Consider the following 25,351-nt stretch of genomic DNA (forward strand, 5'->3'; position numbering starts at 1 on the left):
TTTTATAATAATATATTGTTGTAAAAAAATAAATGAGTGAAAAGAGAAGAGAACCCAGTCCAGGAGACTCGAAACAAGCAGAATTCCTTTATTGAGACGTGTTGGTTAATCTGCAGTCATACAGCGTCTATGTCCATGCAAGAGCCTACTAGAGGTCCGCAGTCTGCAAGTTCTTTCACAAGTCTCACACAGGTCTGAATATAGTCTGAATTAAGACAAAGATTTCATGGCTATATTGTGTTCTTAGGAGGAGGGGATATAGCTAAACAAAGTATGCAAATTAAGGGTTGTGGTCGGCAGGGTAAACTGCTCTTTCAGGCTTTGATCTCATCATGTTCTGGAGACAGAAACCGCCTGACCATTTGATCGAAAAGAGAAAACAATAGACACCCCATGCTGTGAAACTGATAATTGCATCACTTTGGCTTAGCCTGTAGTCAGCAAGGCAAAGGTTATATGACCCTCCTAGCTGGCATGTCAATGAAATAATATAATTAAAAACCAGAGAATATAACTTTTTAGTTATACGTAGATTATTGTTAATTTGAAATTAGATGATATAAATTTATATTTCCACAGTTCCCCCTTTGAGAGTTATTTAAAAACTCTCACAAAAAAAATATAAATTTGTAAGCTTTCCTAAAACCATTCAATGGCTTCTGTTTGATAACAGAAGCCCCATCTTCTAGTCATGTAACTTGAAAAATTACAGGCACATTTAAACTTATTTTGTGTCATTTCAATATCTACGTAGATGTAAGTATAGATTTCAAAACTGTTCACACGTTTATGACAATCAGTTGTAATGTCATAAATCCTACATGATGACACAAAAAATCATGTAGTTAAACTGCAGATCTTCTGAAAGTCCATGGCTTGTGAATAGTGTTCAGTCTTTTGTGAGGTGTGTTTCTTGTGGTTCTTCTCCAGCACAGAGTTGATCTGATGACTTCCTGTCATTCCTGGATCTCCGTAGTGATGCTCTGGTTTAGAGTGTTTCTTGAGAAGATGCAGTGTTTATGTTTACCTGCACACAAGAAAACAAGGAAACAGCAGACCAGCAGTATTCATGCATAGACTTGTATGATCATAGTTCGTGTGTCTAGTTATTCAGGTGATCGTATAGTGGTTGTGTTAAGTTGGTGATCATATAGTGTTGTGTATTTTCTGTCTCCTAATCTTAAAGTTATGACACCTATAAAACAGTGAGGTGAGGATGGGGGGAGAAAAACAAAAAAGAAAAGGGAGTCTTCACCACAGGGTGCGGCCCCTGAAGCCTGTTGCTTTCAGTTCTGCCCTGGGCTCCTCACTGGTTTGTGTGTCCTGTTCTGTCCCTGAGTGTGGTGGGCAAACTTTAAAATGTGAGACACAAACTATCATTCAACAAATATCAGTCCTATCAGACATCATAACATTGAATGGGTAGTGATTGGAAAATGTGTTAAACACATTCAAGGCTGTAAGTGGACTTAAGCAGAGTTCCCCAATAAAAAGGAAGAAGTTTCCTTTGTGTCTTTTTTACAAAGAGTCTTTCATCTTAATTGTAAATGAACTGGGACATTAAGCACTTACAGCCAAAAAATGGTTAGCATCTTTGTGGACAGCTCAATGGATTTAGTGATGAGGGGAGGGGTATGTTGAGGGCATTTAGCAAACTGTTCAGAAGTTGATTTACCCTGTTCATCTCTTTAAAGTTCTTTTTATTCTTTCTACACTCCCTCATCCAATGTCCTTTTTTTCCACAGTAATGACAACAGATATTTTTCCTAAGACATTTGTGATTTGATGTCTTTTCTGTGTTGACCTTAGTGGCAGCTGCTTCAAATCTGACTCTGTCTTTGATGTAAGAGTCTCTTTCCCACAAAGCTAAACTGTTCATATTATTTCTGAGAGTGGTGGAAGACCAGGTGATATTAAGAAATGGCAAAGCTTGTCTGTATTCAGTTGCAAGGCCATCTGACCAGATGCGGACTAGGGGTCCCTTATCATCTAGCACACTGTCCGAATTATCAGCTAATCCACTGTAAGTTATGGCGGATTGACAAAATCTCTCAGTGAATTCATTCACAGATTCATCTTTCCTTTGCACACAACAAGTCACTTTTGACCAGTCGATCTTTGGGCCAACAATGTTCTTTAGAGCTTTCAAAACACCCTCTCTCAAATCATCCTTACTGGCATGTTGTAGTTTAGAGGTCACAGTATGCTCAAAACTGTTGAATTCAGATTCAGTGAGAATTTGAGACATTAGCTGGGTGACTTCTGTTAATGACATGTCATAAAGACGCATTTTGCTGATTAGTGCTCTGCTAAACTCTGAAAAATTTGTGCGTGCTGATGGTAAGCTTTGAGATAATCTGTCTATTTCTCTAGGTCCTAGTGTTCTGGAAACTGTTTGAATTTGAACAACAGAAGTGTTGTTGTGTGAACTCTCAGTTCTCTTAGATCTTCTGGCACCACAAACCTCCACTGAGCCTATAGGTAAATCGCTATCTGACTGGATGGAAATGTCTTTTTCAGAGACAATTTGTAAGTCAGGATGTTTATTATCAGGCTGACTAACCTCCTCAATGTCAGTTTTTGATTTCTTGAGGTTCAGTTGTTTTGTTAATGAGGTTATCTTAGCATGAAGCTCTTGGATCTGTTTTTCAAATTCTGATTTAGCTTGAGCTTGTTGTTTAGCTCGAGATAAATTGAATTCTCTGTAGCAGCAGATAATGCCTTTTACATTGTTTTTGCGAATGCATGCATCAAGCACTTTCTTGCATTCATCTAATGTCCAAACATCATCTGGGTCAATGCTAAATTTCTTTGTCAAATTTAGTCTGACTGACTCTGTTATTGAGTCCATGTGCTGTCGTAGCAGCGATTTGAAATCCTGATCTGACAATAAAGGAGTTTTTAAACTACCTTTTTCAGTTGTAGTGATCAGTCTTGTATTCTGTCTAAACATTTTGTGAGCTTATTATCACAAAGTAAAAATACTAAAACTTTTCAGATGAAAGTGTAGTAATTTCTTCTCTGGTGAAACAGAGGGTAACAATATTAGCACATGTTGCTAAAACTTCCTGCCTGAACAAGAGATAACATCAATTAGCTTGTATAGCTAAACTTAAACTTCTCTGGTTGAACAGAGGTTAAACAAAATAAAAGAAAAGAAAATAGCACGTAAGGCTTAACTTCTCTGAAGAGAGGATAAACTGTTACTTCTCTATTGAAATAGAGGATAGCTTTTTTGTTAAACAAACCCTGCAGCTGTTTGTTAACTTTTCTCTGATGGAGCAGAGAATAACCATGTGTATAGACTGGTCTGTATGGTTCTTTTGATAGAGTGAAACTCACCAAATCGAGGTTGAGCTGAAAAGATTCAGTCTGGAGTGATCTGATCTTTGTATTCAGGTAGCTTCAATGTTCATCAGGGTTGCAGTCAGCAAATAGTTGAGAATTTGTGACGTCCGCTGAGTGACTTCAAATTGCCGTTGAGCTGAAGATTCCGTCTGAAGAAGTTTCCTTGATCTTGAAGGTTCAAGTTGAATTCCAGGTGGATTTCAGTCTTTTGTGGCAAATTGTTGAGAATTTGAGGATTTCAGTCTCTATCTGGGTGACGGCACCAAGTTGTTGTAAAAAAATAAATGAGTGAAAAGAGAAGAGAACCCAGTCCAGGAGACTCGAAACAAGCAGAATTCCTTTATTGAGACGTGTTGGTTAATCTGCAGTCATACAGCGTCTATGTCCATGCAAGAGCCTACTAGAGGTCCGCAGGCTGCAAGTTCTTTCACAAGTCTCACACAGGTCTGAATATAGTCTGAATTAAGACAAAGATTTCATGGCTATATTGTGTTCTTAGGAGGAGGGGATATAGCTAAACAAAGTATGCAAATTAAGGGTTGTGGTCGGCAGGGTAAACTGCTCTTTCAGGCTTTGATCTCATCATGTTCTGGAGACAGAAACCGCCTGACCATTTGATCGAAAAGAGAAAACAATAGACACCCCATGCTGTGAAACTGATAATTGCATCACTTTGGCTTAGCCTGTAGTCAGCAAGGCAAAGGTTATATGACCCTCCTAGCTGGCATGTCAATGAAATAATATAATTAAAAACCAGAGAATATAACTTTTTAGTTATACGTAGATTATTGTTAATTTGAAATTAGATGATATAAATTTATATTTCCACAATATTTTAGAGCAGTAATTATTGTACTGTGAAACTGTGATATTTTTATCCAAGGTTATCATACCATCAGAATCTTATATCGGCCCATGCCTAATGAACAAACAGTAAAACTATTTTTTAGTGTTGTTTTTATGAGTTTTGAGAAGGACAAGCTTAAAGGTCAGGTCTGTCACATTTTTTTTATGAGTGAAAATGTACATTTCTGGTAGAATGTCCCTTATGTATTTTCACAGCAGTAGCAAGCCTGCCTTGCAGTTTCACATGGTGGAAGTTGACTTTATTCGATTAAATGGAAAGTTCAAGCAAAATTTAAAATTCAGTAACCGCTCCTAACCATCTACTCATACTCAATTGGCTCTAAATGTTAATTAATTAATTTATTACTCTGAACATGAAACTAGATGTTATGAAGAATGTTGGGTGAAAAGCAGCACAGCCAAATAGGAACAAAAAAATGTAAGTCAATGGCAGATCTTTCAACCTTCTTCAGTATAGATCTTCCTGTGTGCTCAATAGAAGAAATCCAACAAGTTTAGAATGAGTGATGGATGATTGAATGAGGGGGTGAACTATCTCTTATTAAGACGCAAATAATGGAGTATTGACATCAGAAGAAAGATCACCAACAGAGACCCTCAATAGAGTTAAGATTAAAGAAATAAACTCTAAAGGCAAAGCAAGTTTATATAGCACATTTAATGATAATCAAAGTGCTTTATATAAACACAAACAAAAAAGAAGAAAATAAAAATGATTAAAAGAATTAAATTAGGTTAAACAGATTAAAATGTGTTCAAACAGGTTATAAAAGAATGAAAAAGAAAAGAAAGATGCAATAGTGCAATCTGTCAGACGTAGCACAGTTTTCATTCAGTAAAAGTAAATTCAGTAAATTCTGTCTTGATTTGAAGGTGCCTGCTGTTGGAGCACATCTAATCATTTCTGGAAGCTAAATCCTGATTCCAGCTGACCTGTTAGGTATGTATTCAGTGAGCATATCTGTATTGTATTGATATCCTAATCCATTTAGTAGTTTATAGACAAGTAACAATACTTTAAAATCTATTCTGAATGTAACTGGGAGCCGGTGTAAGTTCTGGATGAGCTGCAACTGTCTGACTTTCTTTTTAGGAAGGCCAGTGAGGAGTCCACTACAGTAATCCACTCTGCTGGTGATAAAAGCATGAACAAGATTATCTAAGTTCTCATTGGAAAAGGAGCATCAAATTCTTTCAATGTTTTGAAATGATAATTTGCTGACTTACTGCTTTGACATGTTTACTAAAACTCATATCTGACTCCAGAGTCTCAAGATTTTTGACCTTATTTTTTGTTGTTTGACCCCTAGAGCCAAGTTATGTATTTACATTGAGAACCTCATCTCTGTAACCAAATGCAATTACTTCAGTTTTGGCACGTTCAACTGTTAATTTCATCAGTGCATTGGCAGAGGCTGTCAATGAAACTGAAGACATTAGGCAGTAAGGGTGTCATCAGCATAGCTGTGGTAGGAGACTTGGTTCTTTCTCATTATTTGGCTCAGTGGAAGCATATAAAGGTTGAACATGAGAGGTGCCAGAATTGAGTCAACCTCGACCTAAAAAATGTTCTTCTCTGAATCAAAAGCCACTTTGAATTAACTGGATGAAGCTGGTGTATAATTTTACATAAATTTGATAAAATCCACAGGAACAAGCATAAAGTTGATAAAAAGTAGTCGTCATTACTGTGAGTGGGATGGAGGATCTATTATGTGTTAAATCTACAACATCAAACAGATATTTCATTTGCCTGTGCAAATAAACTCCATGCTTAATTAACCTCCTAATTGTTTGAAATAATTCCCTAATGGATGTTATTTCCATTAATTAAAATAGATGTTATTATCTCACACACACAAAAGAAAAACATTATTGAAATTGGAAAACCTGCTCTAATAACTGTACATTTTTTATAGAATTTACCTTGATTTATTCTCAGACTTCAAAGTCAACAAGAAAAGAAAACAAAGACAATTAAATACATTTCACCTTTCATTTGAAAGAGGTCAAACAATCTGGCTTAGTAAAAACATGAAATTAAAACAGAGAAAAACACTAGTACAAGTAAGTCAATTAAAAACACACAGTATATATTTTCACGATTGCTTTTGGGTTTGTCTTGCAACTGAATAATTCCAAGGGCGATATTACCTAAAATGCCTTGGGCAGAAAACACATCCAAGGACCAAATTAAATTTCAATGTGGGTGAAGTGCTTATCTACATCATAATGGGAATACACTGATATGATGATGTGCATTAGGAAGTAACTAGTATAACATAACCCTAAACCCACTCGGTAATAGGAAACCATGTCTCCGCAGGAAATCCTGTTAACAGTGGGGATGTGATTATATTAGTGCACTACTCAGCAGGAGACCAACGGTAATTCTGTAATATTGACAAACATCCATAGGCAAAATAGTGAATTTGCATGTGGACGGCACATAGTTTAACTTTATACACAAATCCTGGATGAAAGAAAAGAGCTGTTTAACACACAGGAAAGGCAGTTCACTTCCCAAACCTTCTAATACTGAGGCTAAATACAAGCAATGTTTTTTTAGTAGCAGCAGTGTTGGTCAGGAATTTCATGCTGTTCTTTGAATAGACATACAATGTGTTCATAAAAAAATGCAGATAATTTTTATGCTCCCTTTCAGACTTTCCATCAACCACAGATAACTTTTTAGCCACATCAGCAGTATTTACATCAAGTAGCATTTATTAAAGTATTTAAAGGAATAGTAAAGTATATCCATTCATCATTTTCCACCACAAAAAAACCTTCCGCATGGATGCCGGTTGCTCTAAGAGGCTAAAGTCCATGGCATTTGTTGCTAGAGTACTTTTTAGAGATCAGAGAAGTGAGATTCACCTGCATAGCACTTCACTAGCTGGCTCCAGTTACACTTACCACCCTAAACCTCACTCCCATCCGGGTCACGGCACCAAAGTCACCCTGCTGGTCCTACACCACCAAACCTGCTCCAAGCTGGTATCAATCTGGCAACTCTCCACATTGGAGTCGGTTGCTCTAACAAGAAGGCTAAAGACCATGGCCTCTAGCGTCTGTCACTAGAGCACCTTTAGAGGTCAGAGGAGTGGGGTTTACCTGCACAGCACTTCTGTTACATGAGCAAATGGTGATTAAATATTCGTTTTTAGGTGAACTATCCCTTTAATCATTTTGTACTCTGATGTTCCCCTTAAAACATTTTGTTGAATACAGGTAACTCTGCAACGACTTTATAACAGCAGTTATTAAAGGATTGGATTACTGTCTGCTTAATATCTGGTATAACTTTTGCTATTTTGATGATCCCAAAACAGACTATATACACTATAAGTAACAAGTATGAGAGTAAGTAGATACATATTTGCAAAGTACCGTATATATATCAGCAGAATACATTAAGTAAGACATTCAAAATTTTCATTAATTTTCCTTCGGCTTGGTCCCTTTATTTATCTGGAGTCGCCACAGCGGAATGAACTGAAAACATATCCAGCATATGCTTTACGCAGAGGATGCCCTTCCAGCCAATACTGGGAAAAAACCATACACTCCCGCATTCCACACACACAACTCAAAATTTTGCCTACCCAATTCACCTATAGCGCATGTCTTTGGACTGTCAGGGAAACCGGAGCAACTGGAGGAAACTCACACAAACACAGAGAGATCATGTGTGTGTCGTGCTGCCCTATTTTAAAATATTATTAATTAAATTAAGAAATTACCCCTGGCAAATTCAATGTCATATAGTTTGGTATATTTAACTTCAGCCCACAGCTCTCAATGATATTTGGTTTTTGGCTCTTCAAAAAACGAAAAAGTTTGGGCACTCCTGCTTTAATCAGACAGTCTAATTTAATACCCGCAATTGACATACACTGTAAAAATTCTGGGTTCCACATAATTCCATCATGTTGTCCTAAAACAAATGTGTTGGGTTAACTTACAGTAATTACTGTACAGATTTCAGTGGATTAAACATAAAATAATACAGTAATATGTCACAAACAGATTAAACCAGCAGCAAACGTCATTTATTTGAGTGGTTGCACAGTTATTTGTTGTAACACATATGTTAACTTATACAATGTATAACCCCAAAATTTAAGGTAACTCAAAATATTTGAATAAACTGATTGCATCACACCAATTAAGTTCAAAAACTAATCCTAATGAGTTCTGTGAACTTTATCCATTTGAGTAAACGAAGCATTCTGAGCATAGTAAAACCCAATAAACGAAGAGAACTCAAACCTGTAAAACCCAATAAGTTAAGGCAACTCAAACCATTTGAGGAAACCGATTGCTACAAACCATTTGAGTTAAAAAAAATAATCTATATAAGTATTGTGAACTTACCCCATTTAAGTTGAAGTAATGAGGTATTTAATTAACTCATTACCTTCAAAACTGAGTTTAAAATTTCTGTCAATTTTGAGTGAACCACACTCATGTCATTTGATAAAGTTGACTGTTGGGTTGTACAGTGTACTATAACCCTAACATAATACTCTAATGAGAGTTAGCAAAGAGACATTTGCAATTATTATAGTCAAACGAATGTTAAGAGTGGGCCATGAAAATAAAGTTAAACCCAAACAGTATTTTCAGAGACAAATAGAAATTTCCCTCCTTGTGTGGTTTCTAGACGTTTAAACAAATAGTATTTGGATGCCACATAAAATGAGAGCAGATGCCAGCCTACTGCTTTGATTTTAAAGGCTCCTTTCTGTTTGAAAACCGTCTTCAGTGGGTAAATGTTTGCTTCCAAAAAAAGACTCTTTCATTCAGACTTTTCCTCAGAGTCTGCTGGCCTCTACAGACTGAAGCCGAAGCTGTGACGTATCATAACCAACACAACATGGTCAAGAGCATCACTTCTGTGCCGGCCGGGTGTCCATTAAAGAAGCTCCCATGTGAGTGTGACGGTAAACAGTAGCAGATGTACCGTCTTTTCAAATCTTCCAAATTGCCTGCAAATGACCCTCATTAGCTTACTGTGTAAGTGATTTAAAGCAACCACAATTTAACAAGACGTTAAGCATTCTCATCAGTTATGATCCTGATCGGCCCCTTTTTCTGGGTAATTAACTGCACGCCGCAGAGCTGTCATTTCAACAGGATACAAAAACACATTCGGATATGTGCAGAGACTAATATGGCCTTGCCTGACTAGATGAAACATTTCTGCCGCGCTGTTTCCTCGTGTATTTCCCAATGCTTTGAATCACGAAGCTCTGATCAGGATGGAAGGTCGTTTCTTGGCTGAGAGCTTGTGAGTGTCTGTCAGTAATGCTAACTGAAAATAAGACATGTCTGATAGGCAAGGGAGAGGGGGATCCAGTGAGTGTGTGTTAACATTCAGAACATGTGCTGAGAGAAAAGAAGAATTAACAAATTGGATTAGAACCCTAAATTTGCTAAGGATGGTCATCCATTCTTAAAATGCTGTGTAAAATATAAGAAAATATTCTTTCAATAATGCTTTTGAGAAGAGGTATTTAAGCAGTGTATTAAAAAAATGATTGGATAGTTCTTTCAAAGGGTGTATTTCTAACTCAATATTTGTATAAGCATAAACAGTTGAAGTCAGAATTATTAGCCGCCCTGTTTATTTATTTTATTTTTTTTTACAAATTTCTGTTTAGATTTTTTCGGCATATTTCTAAGTATAATAGTTTTAATAACTTATTTTTAATAACTGATTTATTTTTTCTTTGCCATGATGACAGTTAATAATATTTTACTAGATATTTTTCCAGACACTTATATACAGCTTAAAGTGACATTTAAAGGCTTAACTTGGTTAATTAGGTTAACTAGGCAGGTTAGGGTAATTAGGCAAGTAATTGTATAACGATGGTTTATTCAGTAGATTATCGATAAAAAATATAGCTTAAAGGGGCCGATCATTTTGACCTTAAAACAGTTGTTAAAAAATGTAAAACTTCTTTTATTCTAGCCGAAATAAAACAAATAAGATTTTCCCCAGAAGAAAAAAAAATATTATCAGACATACTGTGAAATTTCCTTGCTTCGTTAAACATGATTTGGAAAATATTTAAAAAAGAAAAAAAAATCAAAAGGGGGCTAATAATTCTGACTTCAACTGTATATTATAAAACTAAACAAAGTTTTCTCAGACTTGTCATAATTAGCCTTGCCACCAAACAGCATATTAGCTTTTCTACTGAATTTAGTCTGCAAGATAATGAACCTGCTGATATCAAACTTTATCGCCAAAAAATTCATCTTGCCTTCATCTGACATTTATGAACACCATGGCCTTGAAAATGATGTATACTGTTTTCAATACAAGTGTCAGATTTTCAAAAATCCATGTATTTCCCAGCAGCAGACGCCAAAATATTCACAATGAAATTTGACTGACGGAAGAAGTTCATTTAATTATATTTTTTAAGAAGGTATGTACCCTACTTGCTGTTCAAATCCATCCTACAAAAACACAGTTTCTGGCTTCTTAAACAGTATCTGTGTGTTTATTAAAATCAGGTTTTAATTTAATTTAACACCCCCAAACATCAAGATACACACAATTGTCCCAGAAATTGGGATCAAGTGTACAATACTGTATTAGGTTTACAACTTTCCCGCAAGAGGAATGATAAGCATATCAGTTTTGTTCACAGAAAATAAAAAATGTAATGCCGCTGAATTTAATTTAGCTGCACTTTTCACGCAAAAGATACTATTTTATATTAGCAATTTTTCTGTTTGAATGTTTTACAAAAACTGTTCCACAAGAACTGTACACTGTACCAAAACAATCACACATACAACTGATATACACCAAGTGTATATTGTTAAAGTGCAGTTCACCATGAACCCATGATTTCCACAAATATGTAAACACATCTTCAGGGCTCAAATGAAGAAATAAAGCTTGAGGAGAAGTAAATAACATTCTGAGTAAAATAACCCATTGAACAGGAAAGAACACGGGTTCCACAGGACGAGAAACACGTTTCTCAGACTCGAATAAAAAGGTTCTTAATTTTTTTCCTGAACTCTTTGCGCATCAGACAGTAGATAAGTGGGTTCAAACAGCTGTTTGCGTGCGCAAGGCACACGGTCACCGGGAACACGTAGGTATGAACGATATAGTACGACTTATCCCAGTACACCGCGTTGAATTTCACCAGCACGCCCCAAAATGTGATGGCATGATTGGGCATCCAGCAGAGGAAGAAGGACAGGACCACTATGGTGACGGATTTGGTGACTTGCGTGCGCCGTTTCGAGCTGTTCTTCATGCTCCGCTGCCGGATGAGCCTCAGCAGCAGCAGGTAACTGACAGACACGATCGCCATGGGCAAAACAAACGCGATGAGGATTTTCTGGACATGATAGATCGCCAGCCAGTACTGTCCGTCAGGAAAGCGCAGTAAACAAAGTTTTTCACCGGCCACGTTAGTGACTGTGGAGAAAATGGATGTTGGCGCGGTGGCCACGGTGGCCAGAGCCCAGAGGATCACACTGACCCACCGTATCGAGCAGCCGGTCTGCCTGCTGCGGTCCTTCAGAGCCGAAGCCACTGACCAGTAGCGCGTAATACTCATCGCCGTCAGGAAGAAGACGCTCGCGTACATGTTCATCACGGTCACCGACAGGATTATCTTGCACATGGCGTCTCCAAACGGCCAGCTGAAGTCCAGCGCCGTGTCCACTGCCCAGAAAGGCAAAGTCAACACAAACTGGAAATCCGTCACCGCCAAGTTGAGGATGAAGAAGTTTATCTTGGATATGCGTCTTTCTTGCCTGACGCGAATGAAGAAGAACACCAACAGATTTCCAACCAGACCCACGACGCACACCACAGAGTAGGTGATGGAGATCAAGCACCTCAACACCGGACTCCCGTCGGCGGACACGTCGATGTCCTCCAGACTTTTGAAGCGCTCGCGGTCACTGATTGATCTGTTTATTACACCGCTCTGATTACTGTCTCCCATCATATCCAGCGACTTCACAACTTCGGTGTTTCCCATGTCTTTACGCGCACTTAAATATTCATTCTACCAAACTGTTGTTGATTCAATTAATTTGTGCGTGTAGTTTTTGGCCGTACTCACCCTTTATGGCCACAGTCAAGTACATGGTGTTGATAGTATTGAGCAGAATGCGGCGCGCTCTACAATTTATGTCGGGCGCTTTTCAAATGTCTCCGCCCACCGAGATCAGCGATTCGTCACTGAATAAACGCAGGCTGATACAAACACCTTTCAATTTTTTTATGCACGTCGTAACAATATAAAAAACATTCTCTTATGAAAATTAACCATGTTTTTTTTTTTGCATTATTCTTGATTAATTTGTGGAAACAGAAACTGCAGTTAATATAATAAAGAACAACAACAAAACATGCTTATTAGATACACTTTTGCTATAATAAATCCATGTATCATTTTCGGAAGGGAGACATAAATGGAAACATGTACAATAACTAATATTAAGGTAAACAAGACTAATGTAATTTTTTTATTTATTATTAGCTCATAGTTCCTATCCTGCATGCCATTCTTAAATCATGGTTTACATTTTTTTGCACATGTTTGTGAATCTACAGGCTTTAAATAACTTATTAATCATGATTAAATAGAAATATCAATAAAAAAGTCATTATTGCAGGTATTTTGCTTAAATAAGGCTATATACTTTAAACATGTTACATTGCAGTAAAGCAGGTGGATCTCTGGGTAAGTATTCACTGCCATCTGCTGTTCACATGTAAATATGCAGCCTAAGTACCAACATTAATACAGCTTGATGCTCAGGGATAAAGCCTTGAGCATCACTACACAAAAGAACGGCAGGATAGAAATCCCTGCGCTTTACAGTAGGATTTATTTTAAAGGCATTAGAAATCTGAATACATTCAGAGCCACCCCTATCTACTCTACATTTGAGAGGTTATGAGAGTTGGATGGTTGTATGTGGCTTCTATCATTCATAAAAGGCAATCTAGAAGATAGAAAAGAGCTTTTAAATGCATATATACAATAAAGAGGTGTTAGAAATAATCTAAACTCTCCCTGTGAGAGTTGAAAATGGGTTAGCGTTTGTTGCCCCAGATACAGTTGCTGCTGAAATATGAACAGGCACCAGGTTAGTTCTCAATTTAGAATCTTCACCTTTTCCACAGATTGATTCAGGCTCGTCTGACCTTTATCGCAGAGCAGAACGCCATTCAGCTCAAACGCCTCGTGTCTGACTGTCTTACAGCACTTACTTCCCAGTCAGCAAGTTAAAGTAGCCGAGCTTTTCATAAAGGAGAGAAATGTTTAATATCTCAAACATCAAGAGCCAAAAAGGTTAACTCAATGCATTTTATTACATCTAAATGTCTCTACATAAACATGTAACATTCAATAAGTAAACAATTTCTTTCAATGCATGTAATAAATATTTTTTTTCACTTAGTACTTTATACAAACTGACATTGGTCTACTGTACAATATGTCTTCCACATCTTAAAAATCTTTTTTTTTCCTTTTCTTAAAACATGCCACAGACACAGAGTGGATGAAGTTTAAGGCAGTGAGCATAGATGTCAGCTTACTGAAATGGAAAACAAAATAAAAGCTGGACTTTGACACCGAGTCCACTCATAGCACAGTTCTGCATCTAAAAATATATAAATTAGTTTGTTGTGAAGTTGCGACTTTAACACATGAATGCACATCACTGGAACAACCAAGTTTGCACAATGTGGTCAGGAACAAAACCATGCACACGCTCTTTCACACATACACACACACACACAGCATATCCCTTTATCAGTCATGTCTGAAATGAGCAAATGAACGAAAACCTGTTTCCTGTTTGTCATTGAACCTTACTTAAATAACAAAGCTTGTCAAACACATATAAGACAAAAACATTGAACCAAACCTAAAGGTTTACTTGTTGAAAAGAGGGAATTATTAACACTGCTAGAGATCTAACAAGTAGTTGATTTGGTAACAATGATTTTGTATTTTCGTCTCCATCCTTTTCTCTCTTTAATTACTTAACCGATTCCAATCTTAGAGACAAAATCAAGTGATAAACATCTAATACTTTCAGAGGAAATGTAGGTAAAAGGAGGTTTAGAGGGCAAAGGAAACAGAGTCTATCAAACAGCACAAAATGCGGTCGCTAGATTCTGTCACTCGCAATTAGCCCGGTCCTAAACCCAATCAAGCTCTGAAAAGAGGTCTGGTCAACACATTGAGAGAGCCACGCTACACACACATACACACAAATAAAAAAACAGCCTGTGTCAAATAAGTACATATTAAAAAATAGATTTCAGCTTTTCCTAATTGTACTTATTCCATTCAGCTTCTGAATACTTCTGTTTTGATTTTGCTTAATGTAGTTTGCACTGAAACTTTTGCAATTATTTCCTCTGTTAATCCCCCGCAACACTTAAAAGAACAGCCATTGGATTATTTGTTCAGAAACACTGAGTTTGTAGATAAGAGCTCCAAATCTGAGTTTAATAGAGGCTAAAATAACATCTCCAGTCTTTCGTTTGCAAATAAACACACACACACACACACACACACACAAACAAGTACGCACGCACGCACGAACACACACACACACACACACACACACACACACACACACACACACACACACACACACAAGGCACACGTGACAGAATGGTAGAAAAAAACAAGTGGCTTTAGAACAGTTTTCCCACACTGTACCGATCACAGATGATCTAATAGACGACAACAAGCTCAGGTGGAAACAAACATCTATGAGCAAGTTCAAGATACGCACCAAACCCAAAGTAACTTGACCATCTACACAAAGCCCAAACTCAATTCCTGGAGGGCTGCAGCTCTGCACAGTTTTGCTCCAACCCTAATCAAACACAGCTGATTCTAATAATTAAGGTGACTAAAAGAGTCATGAACACCTTCATTAGTTGTATCAGCTGTGTTTGATTAGGGTTGGAGCAAAACTGTGCATGGCTGCGGCCCTCCAGGAATTGAGCTTGAGACCTATGATCTACACCATTGCTGAACCTCCCGACGAATCATTCCTTCTGAGGAAATCACGACAACGGGGACGGAAAGAAGAAAGAAAGAATGAACAATCAAGCATAGTAGCCACAACGAAAGATTAAAATCCTTACTTACTACACAAGCTGTACGTTTAAGTTCACTGAACTCACAATCTCTCACTCTAGAAACTTCAACACTGAACACAGTGTTCTTTTGGCATCGAGCAAGAAAAATATGGATGCAAAATTGTTAGAAGAATTACATATTCTTCAAAACAGTCATGAATTACATTTCACACAAGAATCATGAGGTCAGATATTGGCAATCCATAACACTGCATCTACTTCCAGTTGTCAACCTGAAGGTGAAGGAATGCTTTGTAACTGCCCACCAACGCAAAAACGAATTGATAACTCACTCAAAAATAAGATTCAGTCATCATTTATGTGTTCACACTTGTAGGTTTGGTTAGATTAAGACAAACTCTAGTGCGATTTATTATTTTAGTGTGGTTCACTTGAGTAAGTGTGAATGCTGTCATCTTAACTGGAGTACACCAAGTAAAATTACTGAGACTGCTGAAAAAGTGGGTCTCTATACACGTTCTAATCAACACTGGTGCAATTTAATAAAATATATGAACAACACTAAACAAACCAGATAGGAGAAAAAAAAACTGATCTAGAAACTAACAAGATAGGACAAAGAAACTAAGCAAGAAACTAAACAAGAAACTAAACAAACAAGAAAATAAACCAAGAAACTAAACAAACAAGAAAATAAGCAAGAAACTAAACAAACAATAAACTGAACGGAAACTAAACCGATACTGAAACAAGAAACCAAAATAGGCAAGAAACTAAACAAAAAAGAAACTAGGCAAAAAACTAAACAAACAAGAAAATAAGCAAGAAACTAAACAAACAATAAACTAAACGGAAACTAAACCGATACTAAAACAAGAAACCAAAATAGGTAAGAAACTAAACAAAAAATAAACTAGGCAAGAAACTAAACAAACAAGAAAATAAGCAAGAAACTAAACAAGAAAATAAGCAAGAAACTAAACAAACAATAAACTGAACGGAAACTAAACCGATACTGAAACAAGAAACCAAAATAGGCAAGAAACTAAACAAAAAAGAAACTAGGCAAGAAACTAAACAAACAAGAAAATAAACAAACAAGAAAATAAGCAAGAAAGTAAACAAGAAAATAAGCAAGAAACTAAACAAACAATAAACTAAACAGAAACGAAACAAACAAGAAACTAAACAGAAACTAAACAAACAGGAAAATAAGTAAGAAACTAAACAAATGAGAATCTAAACAAACAAGAAAATAAGCAAGAAAATAAAAACAAACAATAAACTAAACAGAAACTAAACAAACAAGAAAATAAGCAAGAATCTAAACAGAAACTAAACAAATGAGAAACTAAACAAACAACAAAATAAGCAAACAAGAAAATAAGCAAGAAACTAAACAAACAGGAAAATGAGCAAGCAACTAAACAGAAACTAAACAAAAAAGATAGGATAAAAAGAAAGGAATGCTCAAGAACTTCTGTTGTTTGTTTTCTTATCATCATATCAATTATTTTACCCATTACAAATAAAAAAAGGCATCAGGCACATTTCTCTTTTGATATCATTGTTTGTGTGCAGTGAACCAATTCCTGCTGCATTTTGCCTTTGATGCTGATACGTGCTGATATAGCATGTATAGCTATGCTTTTTAGCCAACTTCTCTTACAATATATACTTACAACATTTTTTGTTGTTGTTGTTCGCTTTGTATCTTAAGGTTCAGTGTTTCTTAAAAAAAAAAAAAAAAAAAGTGATTCATTAAGCAAATCAGCATTAAATATAAGACTTTGGTCCAGGTCAAACTAACCAACGAGAACCAAACTACAAATGTGAAGACACTTACTCACCCTCATATCATTCCAAACCTGACTTTCATTTCTAAAATAAGTTAATGAAAGTTTCAGTGGGGACCAAAACAACACTTGGATCCCAATGAATTTCATTGTAACACTGAAAAACTCTCTGTTCTTTTATGCTCTGCACAATAAGGTTTGGAACAACAACAGGTTAATAAAATGATGACAGAAAAGCCATTGTTGGCGGAACTACCTATTAAAGTATTACATAAACTATTCTGCAATTTTAGGGGAACGCGTGATATGGATTGGCAGAGATACGTCAAGTTTTGCTAGAAACAGAAAAGAGCCAGGAGTCCGTCAGACGGTCTGAACGCAGCCATTGTGCCCTGTGGTCTCATTAAAAACTTTAGATGATTATAGAATATGGTGGGTAAAGAAGATATAAAAAGTGTTCATATTACATTAAAGGGCAGAGACGGAGCTGTGAGGGAAAAACAGCATTAGATAAAACCCAAAGTAACTTAGCAAGCTGATAAGGAGAGAAAAAAACTCTTTCAAGTTTACATATACATTAGATAGCTAGATAGATAGGTATATACAAAAGTAAAACAAAAAATAGATTTGTTCTCTGTACACTGCAACGATTATCATCGTTTAGAAAAACACCCTTCAGTCATCCTGTGAGTCCTGTTGTCTTCCCAATGTGCGGAAGTCTCTTCAGTCAGTTTGCTATGCAAGGACTGGGCCCTGGGTCAGTCTAGTGAGATGACATCTGGGATGGAGCCATAGATGGCAGATGTGGGGGTTGAATCTGAGGTGGGACGCGGGCCGGGTGGGTGTCCGAGGCTTTCTCTCAGGCTGCTGGAGGACACTAGGCTGTTGCCAGTGCTGCCGCCATTGACGTTGATGGGAGGGAGGCTGCTGTTTACAGGGGTGGAGGGAGGATCCAGGAAAAGCTGAGACGAGCCGTACGGAAGGAATCGACTCAGGAGAAGGTCATGATCTTCAGACGCTGATGCAGCCGCTGCCATCACCATGTTGTAGTGCTGGAAAATAGACGACAGCTTAATGTGGTTTAACAGTCAATCAGAGCAGACTGATAAACACTTAAAAAGTGAATTGTGTTACCTGATGATTTTCCCCTTGTAAAAAAGGAAAGAAGTTGAGATCTGTAAAAGGTAACAGAGACAAATCAGCACAAATACATTACACTTAATGAAGGACATTTTCCACATTTACATCAGCATGAAATGGAGGTTGTGACATCCTGTGATGTATTTTTGTGTGAAATTGCTCTCTAAATGAAGAAATAATTCAAATGTTTTATCTTGTATAAAAAATATTCGGTCCCACTTTATATTAAGTGTCCTTAACTACTATGTACTTGCATAAAAAATAAATACAATGTACTTACTGTGTTCATAATGTATTTGAGAACACTTGTGGTGCTCTTGAGTTGGGATAGAGGTTGGGTTATGGACAGGTTTGGTGGTATGGGTAGGTTTAAGGGTAGGTTAAGGTGTAAGGGATGGTCAACAGTATATTTGCAAATGTAATTACAGAAGTTAATTACAGATGTAATTACATACAGGTATTTAATCAAGCATACATACACAATAAATACATGTATTTACACAATAAGTACATTGTAACAAACTATTAAATCCTGTGTAAGTACATATTAGTTAAGGCCACTTAATATAAAGTGGGACCAAATATTCTAACAAAAAAGTTGACACCACATACTCTATTTTTGTCTTTGTACTCCTAAAAGCACAGCATGTAATAGTTGCTGCTGGAGGGCACACACAAAAAGCAAACATAAGTGTGGAATCATGAAAATTGTGGTCTTCATTAGATTCTATGGGACTGTCATGATAATTGACTTGAAATCATGTTGATGGATGAGCTAAATCCTTTTTTAACTGAAGATAACTAACCTTGCAAAAGGGCAAGATCTACCCTTTAAAGAGCTGACAGAAAAAAATAAAGCTACATTTTAATTTGATTTTCTAGCTTGAGCTGGAACTAAGTAAAAATTTCAATTTGAATTGATGCCTATTGGGGTGTGGGACATCATATGAAGAGCTGTGTAATGACATTGCGGCAGTTAACACAGCAGTTGGATCAAGAAAAATAAAGCGAGATAGGCCTACATCGCTCGAGATGCATTTCTTGTACTTATTCTTCTGTGATATTTGGGATCTATGGGTAGAGTCATTAAGATCTACCGGTCAATTATGATAAATAGGTTGGTCACCACTTAGCTAAAGTATTCAAAACATCATAAGAGTAGTATGAAGCAGAGTAAGACCAAAAGCCGTCTAAGCCAAACAAAAGCAAGCTGATGAGAGACAAATGTGACGTGGCACAAAAGAAGTGGAGTTTTTATTATACCACAGTCGACTACTTCTGTTTTTTTCCGGTTGTGATCACATGGACAAGAAGCACATAAAACATACTAAAGCATCTTTAGTGTTTCCACGTTTTATATAAATAAAAAAATCAAGAGTGTATGATGTGGGAATTAAAATGACCCAACGTTTAGCTAATTTCTCTGGGTATAAACATTTGTTGAAACATTTGGCAATGCTTGGCAAAGTGCGGTAAGGAAAATAGGGAGATTTTGACAAAGATATAAAAATTCTAGGTAGAGAAACCATGTTAATTGAATTTATGCGACCAATCGTAGACGGGTAAAATCATCCAGTTCATAATATTATTTTTACGTTTTGAAACAAGTTTAATTTGAATATTAATTTTCAGTCTTTAGGGACTGTCAGACCAGGATTAGTAAAATGATCATTAACTACCTTAAATGTAATATCTTATAGGAAGTCAGGGTCATAAATGTCAGAAAGGGGAATGAAAATACTTTTGGACAGATTGATTATATATCCTGATATTCTTCCAAATGAAGTGGTTAGATTCAGTAGAGTTGGAACTGAGTGGTTATGGTATGACAGATACATTATAATGTCATCTGGATAAAGACTAATGAGAACTTCTCTGTTTCCCTGTAATATCTATGTGATGTCTTATACTTAGGGCAAAGGGCTCAATCTCAATAGCAAAAAGGGCAGAAGAGAAAGGGCACCAAGCAACATTTCTTATTTCCATTCAACTTTTTTGATTAATGTTTTATTTAATTTAGCTTTATTTAAATCAACCAAATAATTTTTTGCTTTCATGGTGTCATTTATATTATAACGGTATAAATAACTGAATTAACGAATAAACAAATGAATGAACAAATTAAGGAATAAGTAAACGTAATGCAGAATTCACAAAAATATTTTCAGATAATGAATATAGTTTTGGTAAATTTATATAATAACAATAAAAAATACAGTAAATAGACAAGATTATAAATTATACAGAAGACAATACAGCATAAATATGCAATGTTAATGAAACAAAACATAATAACACTGTTCTAGTGGGTTTTAGAAATTTTGATTCAAATATCTCGAATCCAAATCTGAAAAATTGCTTCTGCCCTGCATCGATGATTCTTCTCTGATGACATCAGTTTGACAGCTTGAACAAAACACCCTTAATTACTCCCCTCTAACTGTTAGTTTGCAATGAGTCAGAGATGGCAAGGAGGTGCACTTAAATTTGGTAGCAACTACCAGTTACCAAAGACTTAAAAGCAGCTGCTAATGATAGTGTGTGTGTGTGTGTGTGTTTGTACCTGACAGTTCAGTGGGTGTGGAGTAGTAGTGGCGGTAGTCCTGAATGAGGGGAGGAGGTGGGGGAATGTAACTGGTGTCCACCTGAGGCATGCTGGGAGTTCGACTCACTGGAGATGCTTGTCTGTGGAGATTCAGCACCCTGTGAACAGATGCAAACAAACAAACTTGAGTAGAGCATTCAGCCAAAATGACCCTTAGAATGCTATTTGTGTGGATGAAAATGATCATTTACCCATTATCCATCTGAGGAGAGAGGCTGGACAGTGACGGACAGCTCTTCTTCGGGAGGGGTTCTTCATCCTCCTCCTCTTCAGATGAGCTGTCCAGAGTCAAATCAATCACCTCCACCTTTTTTCTGTTTCCTCCTCCACTGCTGCCATTTGTTTGAGAATTCTGCTCCAACACGCTTGTACGACACCCACCTGATTACACACAAACAAACACGCACACACAGACATAAACACACACAGCGGGTTGTAAATAAAATTGTTTCAGGATGCATGCTCACTTTATATAAGAATGTGTGATGAAATGTGTGATGACATTTCTCAGGGGGAGCTTTAAAGGGATAGTTCACCCATAAATGAAAATGTATCTCACTGTTTACTCACACTCAAATGGTTTGAAACTTTTATGAATTTCTTCTTTTGAACACAAAATAAAAGATATTGTGAAGAATATTGGAAATAAACAGCCATAGTAAAAACAAAAAATAATATCCAATGACTGCTTTTTCTTTCATTAGTCAGTATATCTTCCTTTGTGATCAACAGAAGAAAGAAACTCAAATAGGTTAGGAACTGGTGGAGTATATGGGTGCTTTTACACTTGGTTTAATAGCCTGGACCAAACCCAAGTTCGATTGTCTCCCCTTGCCACCTTCTCGACTTAGTCCCTTCATTAATCAGGGGTTGTCACAGCAGAATGAACGGCCAACTAATCCAGCATATGTTTTACGCAGCGGATGCCCTTGCAGTTGCAACCCATCTCTGGGAAACATCCATACACACCCACTCACACACTACAGACTATTTAGCCTACTCGAACCAGCGACCTTCTTACTGTGAGGCGACAGCACTACCTACTGCTCCACTGCGTCGCTGTCTGGTTTGTGTTCACACTGTCTTTTTTCCTTCTGACCTGCAGTACGCTTGCGTCATCGGACTGTTGTTGTGTATACACCTGTTGTTAGGAGACGGCCACGAAAGCAAAGCTCCAAAATGAAGACGTACACATTGTGGTCATTCTGCTTTTACTGAATCTTTAGGTTTTGTTGCAAACCAAAATACAGAGAGACACTTGCGTTTGTCTGCCGCAAAAAAAAAAAAAAAAAAACATTAAAAACGTTCAGAACAACACGTGATGGAAGGAAAAAAAATTGGAAGGAGTGAGAAATAAACATGACCCTATTAACATTTTGTTCAAGTTCACTGGACAACAACAACCAGCTACTTCTAAGTAAGTAATTAAGTTAAAAACAATTTTGCAATAAAAACTGCTGACCATTTTGTTTAACTTTACGCGTTAAAATACAAAGCCATGCAAAACGGTCCTTAGTTTTTAATAAAGAGTTTTAAAGGGCAATTCTTAATTGTCAAAAATGAACTCAGAAATTAGCATTTAGGCCCAATCTCAATTCTACCCCTTAGCCGTTCATGTGAAGGTGTATGGATGTCCCAATTCTCTTTAGCTTGAAGACGTATGGCTAATGGAAAGGACTAGATATCCCTTGAAACTGAGATTTTTCAGGACAACACTCGAAACCAAGGGGTAAGAAAATTTCCCAGAATACACCAGCCACAACGGCAGATATTTCACGCAGAAGGAGATCCACAAATGAGAATTTTGTCGATATTACAATTTTTTACAACAAATAAGCACATATTTTAATACATCCATAACTACACCGTGTTTATGGATCATGCTTAAAAAAAAAACTAAAAAAAAAGATAAAATGCAAAATTTCCCTTTCTATAATCCATAATAATAACTCTGTATAGTAGTCCCACAACATACTTTCACATCTGACACTCGAATCCCCTGTCAGAAAAGTTTAGTGGTTGGGAATGAGGCTTTTACAATGTCTGCTATATTGTTAATGTTGTTTTTGTGTGTTTACATAGACGCATATGGCCACAGTGTAAATGCACAGTTCAGTCATGATCTTATTGCAACAATATATCGTTATGATAAAAGTGATTTCCTGAAGATAAATTCCAAAAAATAATGCAACTGGAATCTCTACAGCAGTCGACATCGTCAATCTCATATGAAGAAGCTTGCGATGAAATATGATGACAAGTGCAGGTGTTGTAGTGGAGTCCCATTTCTTAATTTGAAGCCCTTCCCCTTCACACTCTGTTTCAAGGGCTCAGGGGGAAGGGCTAGGTGTAAAAGAGATTGGACCTGAATGGATCTTACCGTCGATGCCATTGTATGAAGCAGACACCTCCTGCACTTCCTTTTTCGACCTCATGGGGGCCCAGCTGCCATCTTCCTTGAACTGAATCTCATCACAATCTAAACAGCTGTTCAGAATCTCCATAAACAACCTAAGGACGGTCAGAGAAATGGGTTGGAAAAAGAAAGATCAGAGGAAAAAAAGACAATGAAGAGATCTGAGAAAAAATAAAAGCTTAAAAAAGTAATCAAACACTCTTTTATTACACCAGGAGATAAATATTGGGTTTTTAAATATATTATCATTCAAATGTTTAGAAAATAGATATTGATCATATTCGTATATTGATCATATTATATATTGATTGAATAAGGCCATTTTACAGCATGTTCATGCCCAAAAATAGCATAAACCTTCTTTGCTTTGTCCTTGTTAAGTACAGAATTTCATGTGCGGTTCAGTTGTGTTTTTATTCTGCATACCCGTCGATGATGAGATGTTCATAGGGTGCCTTTTTGTCACAGACAGGACACACCCATGTGGGCTTCTTTTCATTCATCTGGATGTAGAGGGTGGCATCAAAACACTGCAGGTGTGAACACGTCAACGCTCGGCATGGAATCATTAGCCGCATCTTTCCAAGCTGCAAAAACACAGGCAAGAGAACAGACAATCAAGCAGGAATTAACACATGGCGGAAAAAATCCAGGTAAAAAAAAAAAAAAACAAACACAGAGAGAGAGAGAGAGAGAGAGAGAGAGAGAGAGAGAGAGAGAGAGAGAGAGAGAGAGAGAGAGAGAGAGAGGGAGAGAGAGAGAGGGAGAGAGAAAGATGTAGGTTTGGAGGCACACCAAGAAATGAAAAGAACAAATGAGAAACATGACCAAAACCTATATAATCATAGCGATTAAACAGCCGACATTGAACAGACTAACAGTTTCAGACAGATTAATGAGTCCATTTATATATGGAACATTCTGAATGCGATTCATATTGAGTTTGAAATTAAAAACATCAGTCCTTGCCTTTTGTGATCTTTAACTACACTGAAACATTAGAATCCTAAACAATAACATAAGTTTTGGTTTTCAAAAGGTCTTCTGTAGCCATTTGAAACAAAGCTATTGTGTGAATAAAACCCTTGATGATCATTTTATTTAGAATCAGTTAGTCACTTGCCTTATATTTTTATACAAAAATAAACATGGCTTGTTTGATAAATAAAGATGCTTACCGGACATAATAATGAAACTCTTAAGCTTGTGGTTGCTATTTCGCTGTCAGGATCTGCTGTTAGTTTTTCCTTTACTGCAGGACATGAGAAAAAACACACACATTAGATACACAAAACACGCATAGATTTTCTTTTTCAACTGCATTGCTATTAATATATGTCTGTGATTAACGAAACAACTAGAGGAATTAAATAGCAGTATGGCTACAGGGTTCAACGCTAAGGATTTTTTCTACTGGTCCAATTGGGCAAGTGGTTTAGATTTTTACCTGCCCTGCCAAAATTTTCACTGGCTCCACCAAAAAAAGGGAAGTTAATAGCTATTTTTTAACCACATATTTTAAACAATGTGTCAAAAATAAAGTCTGTAAATCTAGAATTTCAATACTTAAAAAACAATTGTAAATATAAGTGTTATGCAAACAAAAAGAGCAGTATGGAAAATGTGGAGGCATTTTATTGCAGTTTGAAACTATTTAAAAAAAGGTGGCTGACTAGTCAAATTGACGGCAAACTATGCATAACATCACTTCATTATTATTTTGTCTGGTTGTTTCCATGTAAATTTCTACTTCTAACACGTTAGAGACAGACATTTTCGTTTAGCCTTTTAATTTGATGTTGCCGCCATGTTGCTGTTTCTACGCTGTACTGGTTGTTACCAGGTTACAAAAAAAAAAAAAATAGCATGGTCAAATCAATCAGATAAGATGAATCAGAAAGCAAAATGTTGTTAGCGACATTACAGAGAAGGTAGCATTTAAAGATTTAAAAGCACAAACTTAAAATGCATGCAATTGACAAATAGTCACAGACAAATTAAATGTTAGTGACAAGGCAGCACTGTCCCAATCGGGCCAGTAATGATCCGGT

General features: G+C 36.7%; 2 protein-coding genes and 1 long non-coding RNA gene across 23 annotated transcripts in view; 1 reads left to right on the top strand and 2 right to left on the bottom strand.

Moving 5' to 3' along the window:
* LOC147836029 (uncharacterized) lies at positions 1–3,658 on the top strand. Its single transcript, XR_015495859.1, has 2 exons — positions 1–57; positions 171–3,658. It is a non-coding gene; the product is annotated as an uncharacterized LOC147836029 (long non-coding RNA).
* A 4,591-nt stretch (positions 3,659–8,249) lies between these two features.
* rxfp3.3a1 (relaxin family peptide receptor 3.3a1) lies at positions 8,250–12,369 on the bottom strand. Its single transcript, XM_087261366.1, has one exon. It carries the CDS (start codon positions 12,243–12,245, stop codon positions 11,226–11,228), a length of 1,020 nt encoding a protein of 339 aa, XP_087117492.1. The 5' UTR covers positions 12,246–12,369; the 3' UTR covers positions 8,250–11,225.
* Positions 12,370–13,569: 1,200 nt separating this feature from the next.
* The window catches only part of pias1a (protein inhibitor of activated STAT, 1a), a 65,631-nt gene continuing 53,849 nt past the window's right edge, over positions 13,570–25,351 (bottom strand). For 2 of the 21 annotated variants that reach the window (XR_015495841.1, XR_015495848.1), the window contains exons 8-16: positions 24,479–24,552; positions 23,727–23,887; positions 23,265–23,395; positions 21,076–21,265; positions 20,843–20,982; positions 18,274–18,314; positions 16,360–18,191; positions 15,268–16,086; positions 13,570–15,106 (exon numbers count right to left, since the gene is read on the bottom strand). Coding sequence is in view for 2 of the 21 variants with exons in the window: in XM_087261361.1 (XP_087117487.1) it covers positions 17,898–18,191; positions 18,274–18,314; positions 20,843–20,982; positions 21,076–21,265; positions 23,265–23,395; positions 23,727–23,887; positions 24,479–24,552 (1,031 nt within the window). In the remaining 19 variants the exon portion in view is untranslated. Of the gene's footprint in view, positions 18,192–18,273; positions 18,315–20,842; positions 20,983–21,075; positions 21,266–23,264; positions 23,396–23,726; positions 23,888–24,478; positions 24,553–25,351 lie in introns of all 21 variants that reach the window. The other 19 variants (XR_015495843.1, XR_015495850.1, XR_015495839.1 and 16 more) reach the window with 14 other exon arrangements.

This window comes from Danio rerio, chromosome 7 (genome assembly GCF_052040795.2).
Source record: "Danio rerio strain M-AB ecotype USA chromosome 7, GRCz13ab, whole genome shotgun sequence".
NCBI lineage: Eukaryota > Metazoa > Chordata > Actinopteri > Cypriniformes > Danionidae > Danio > Danio rerio.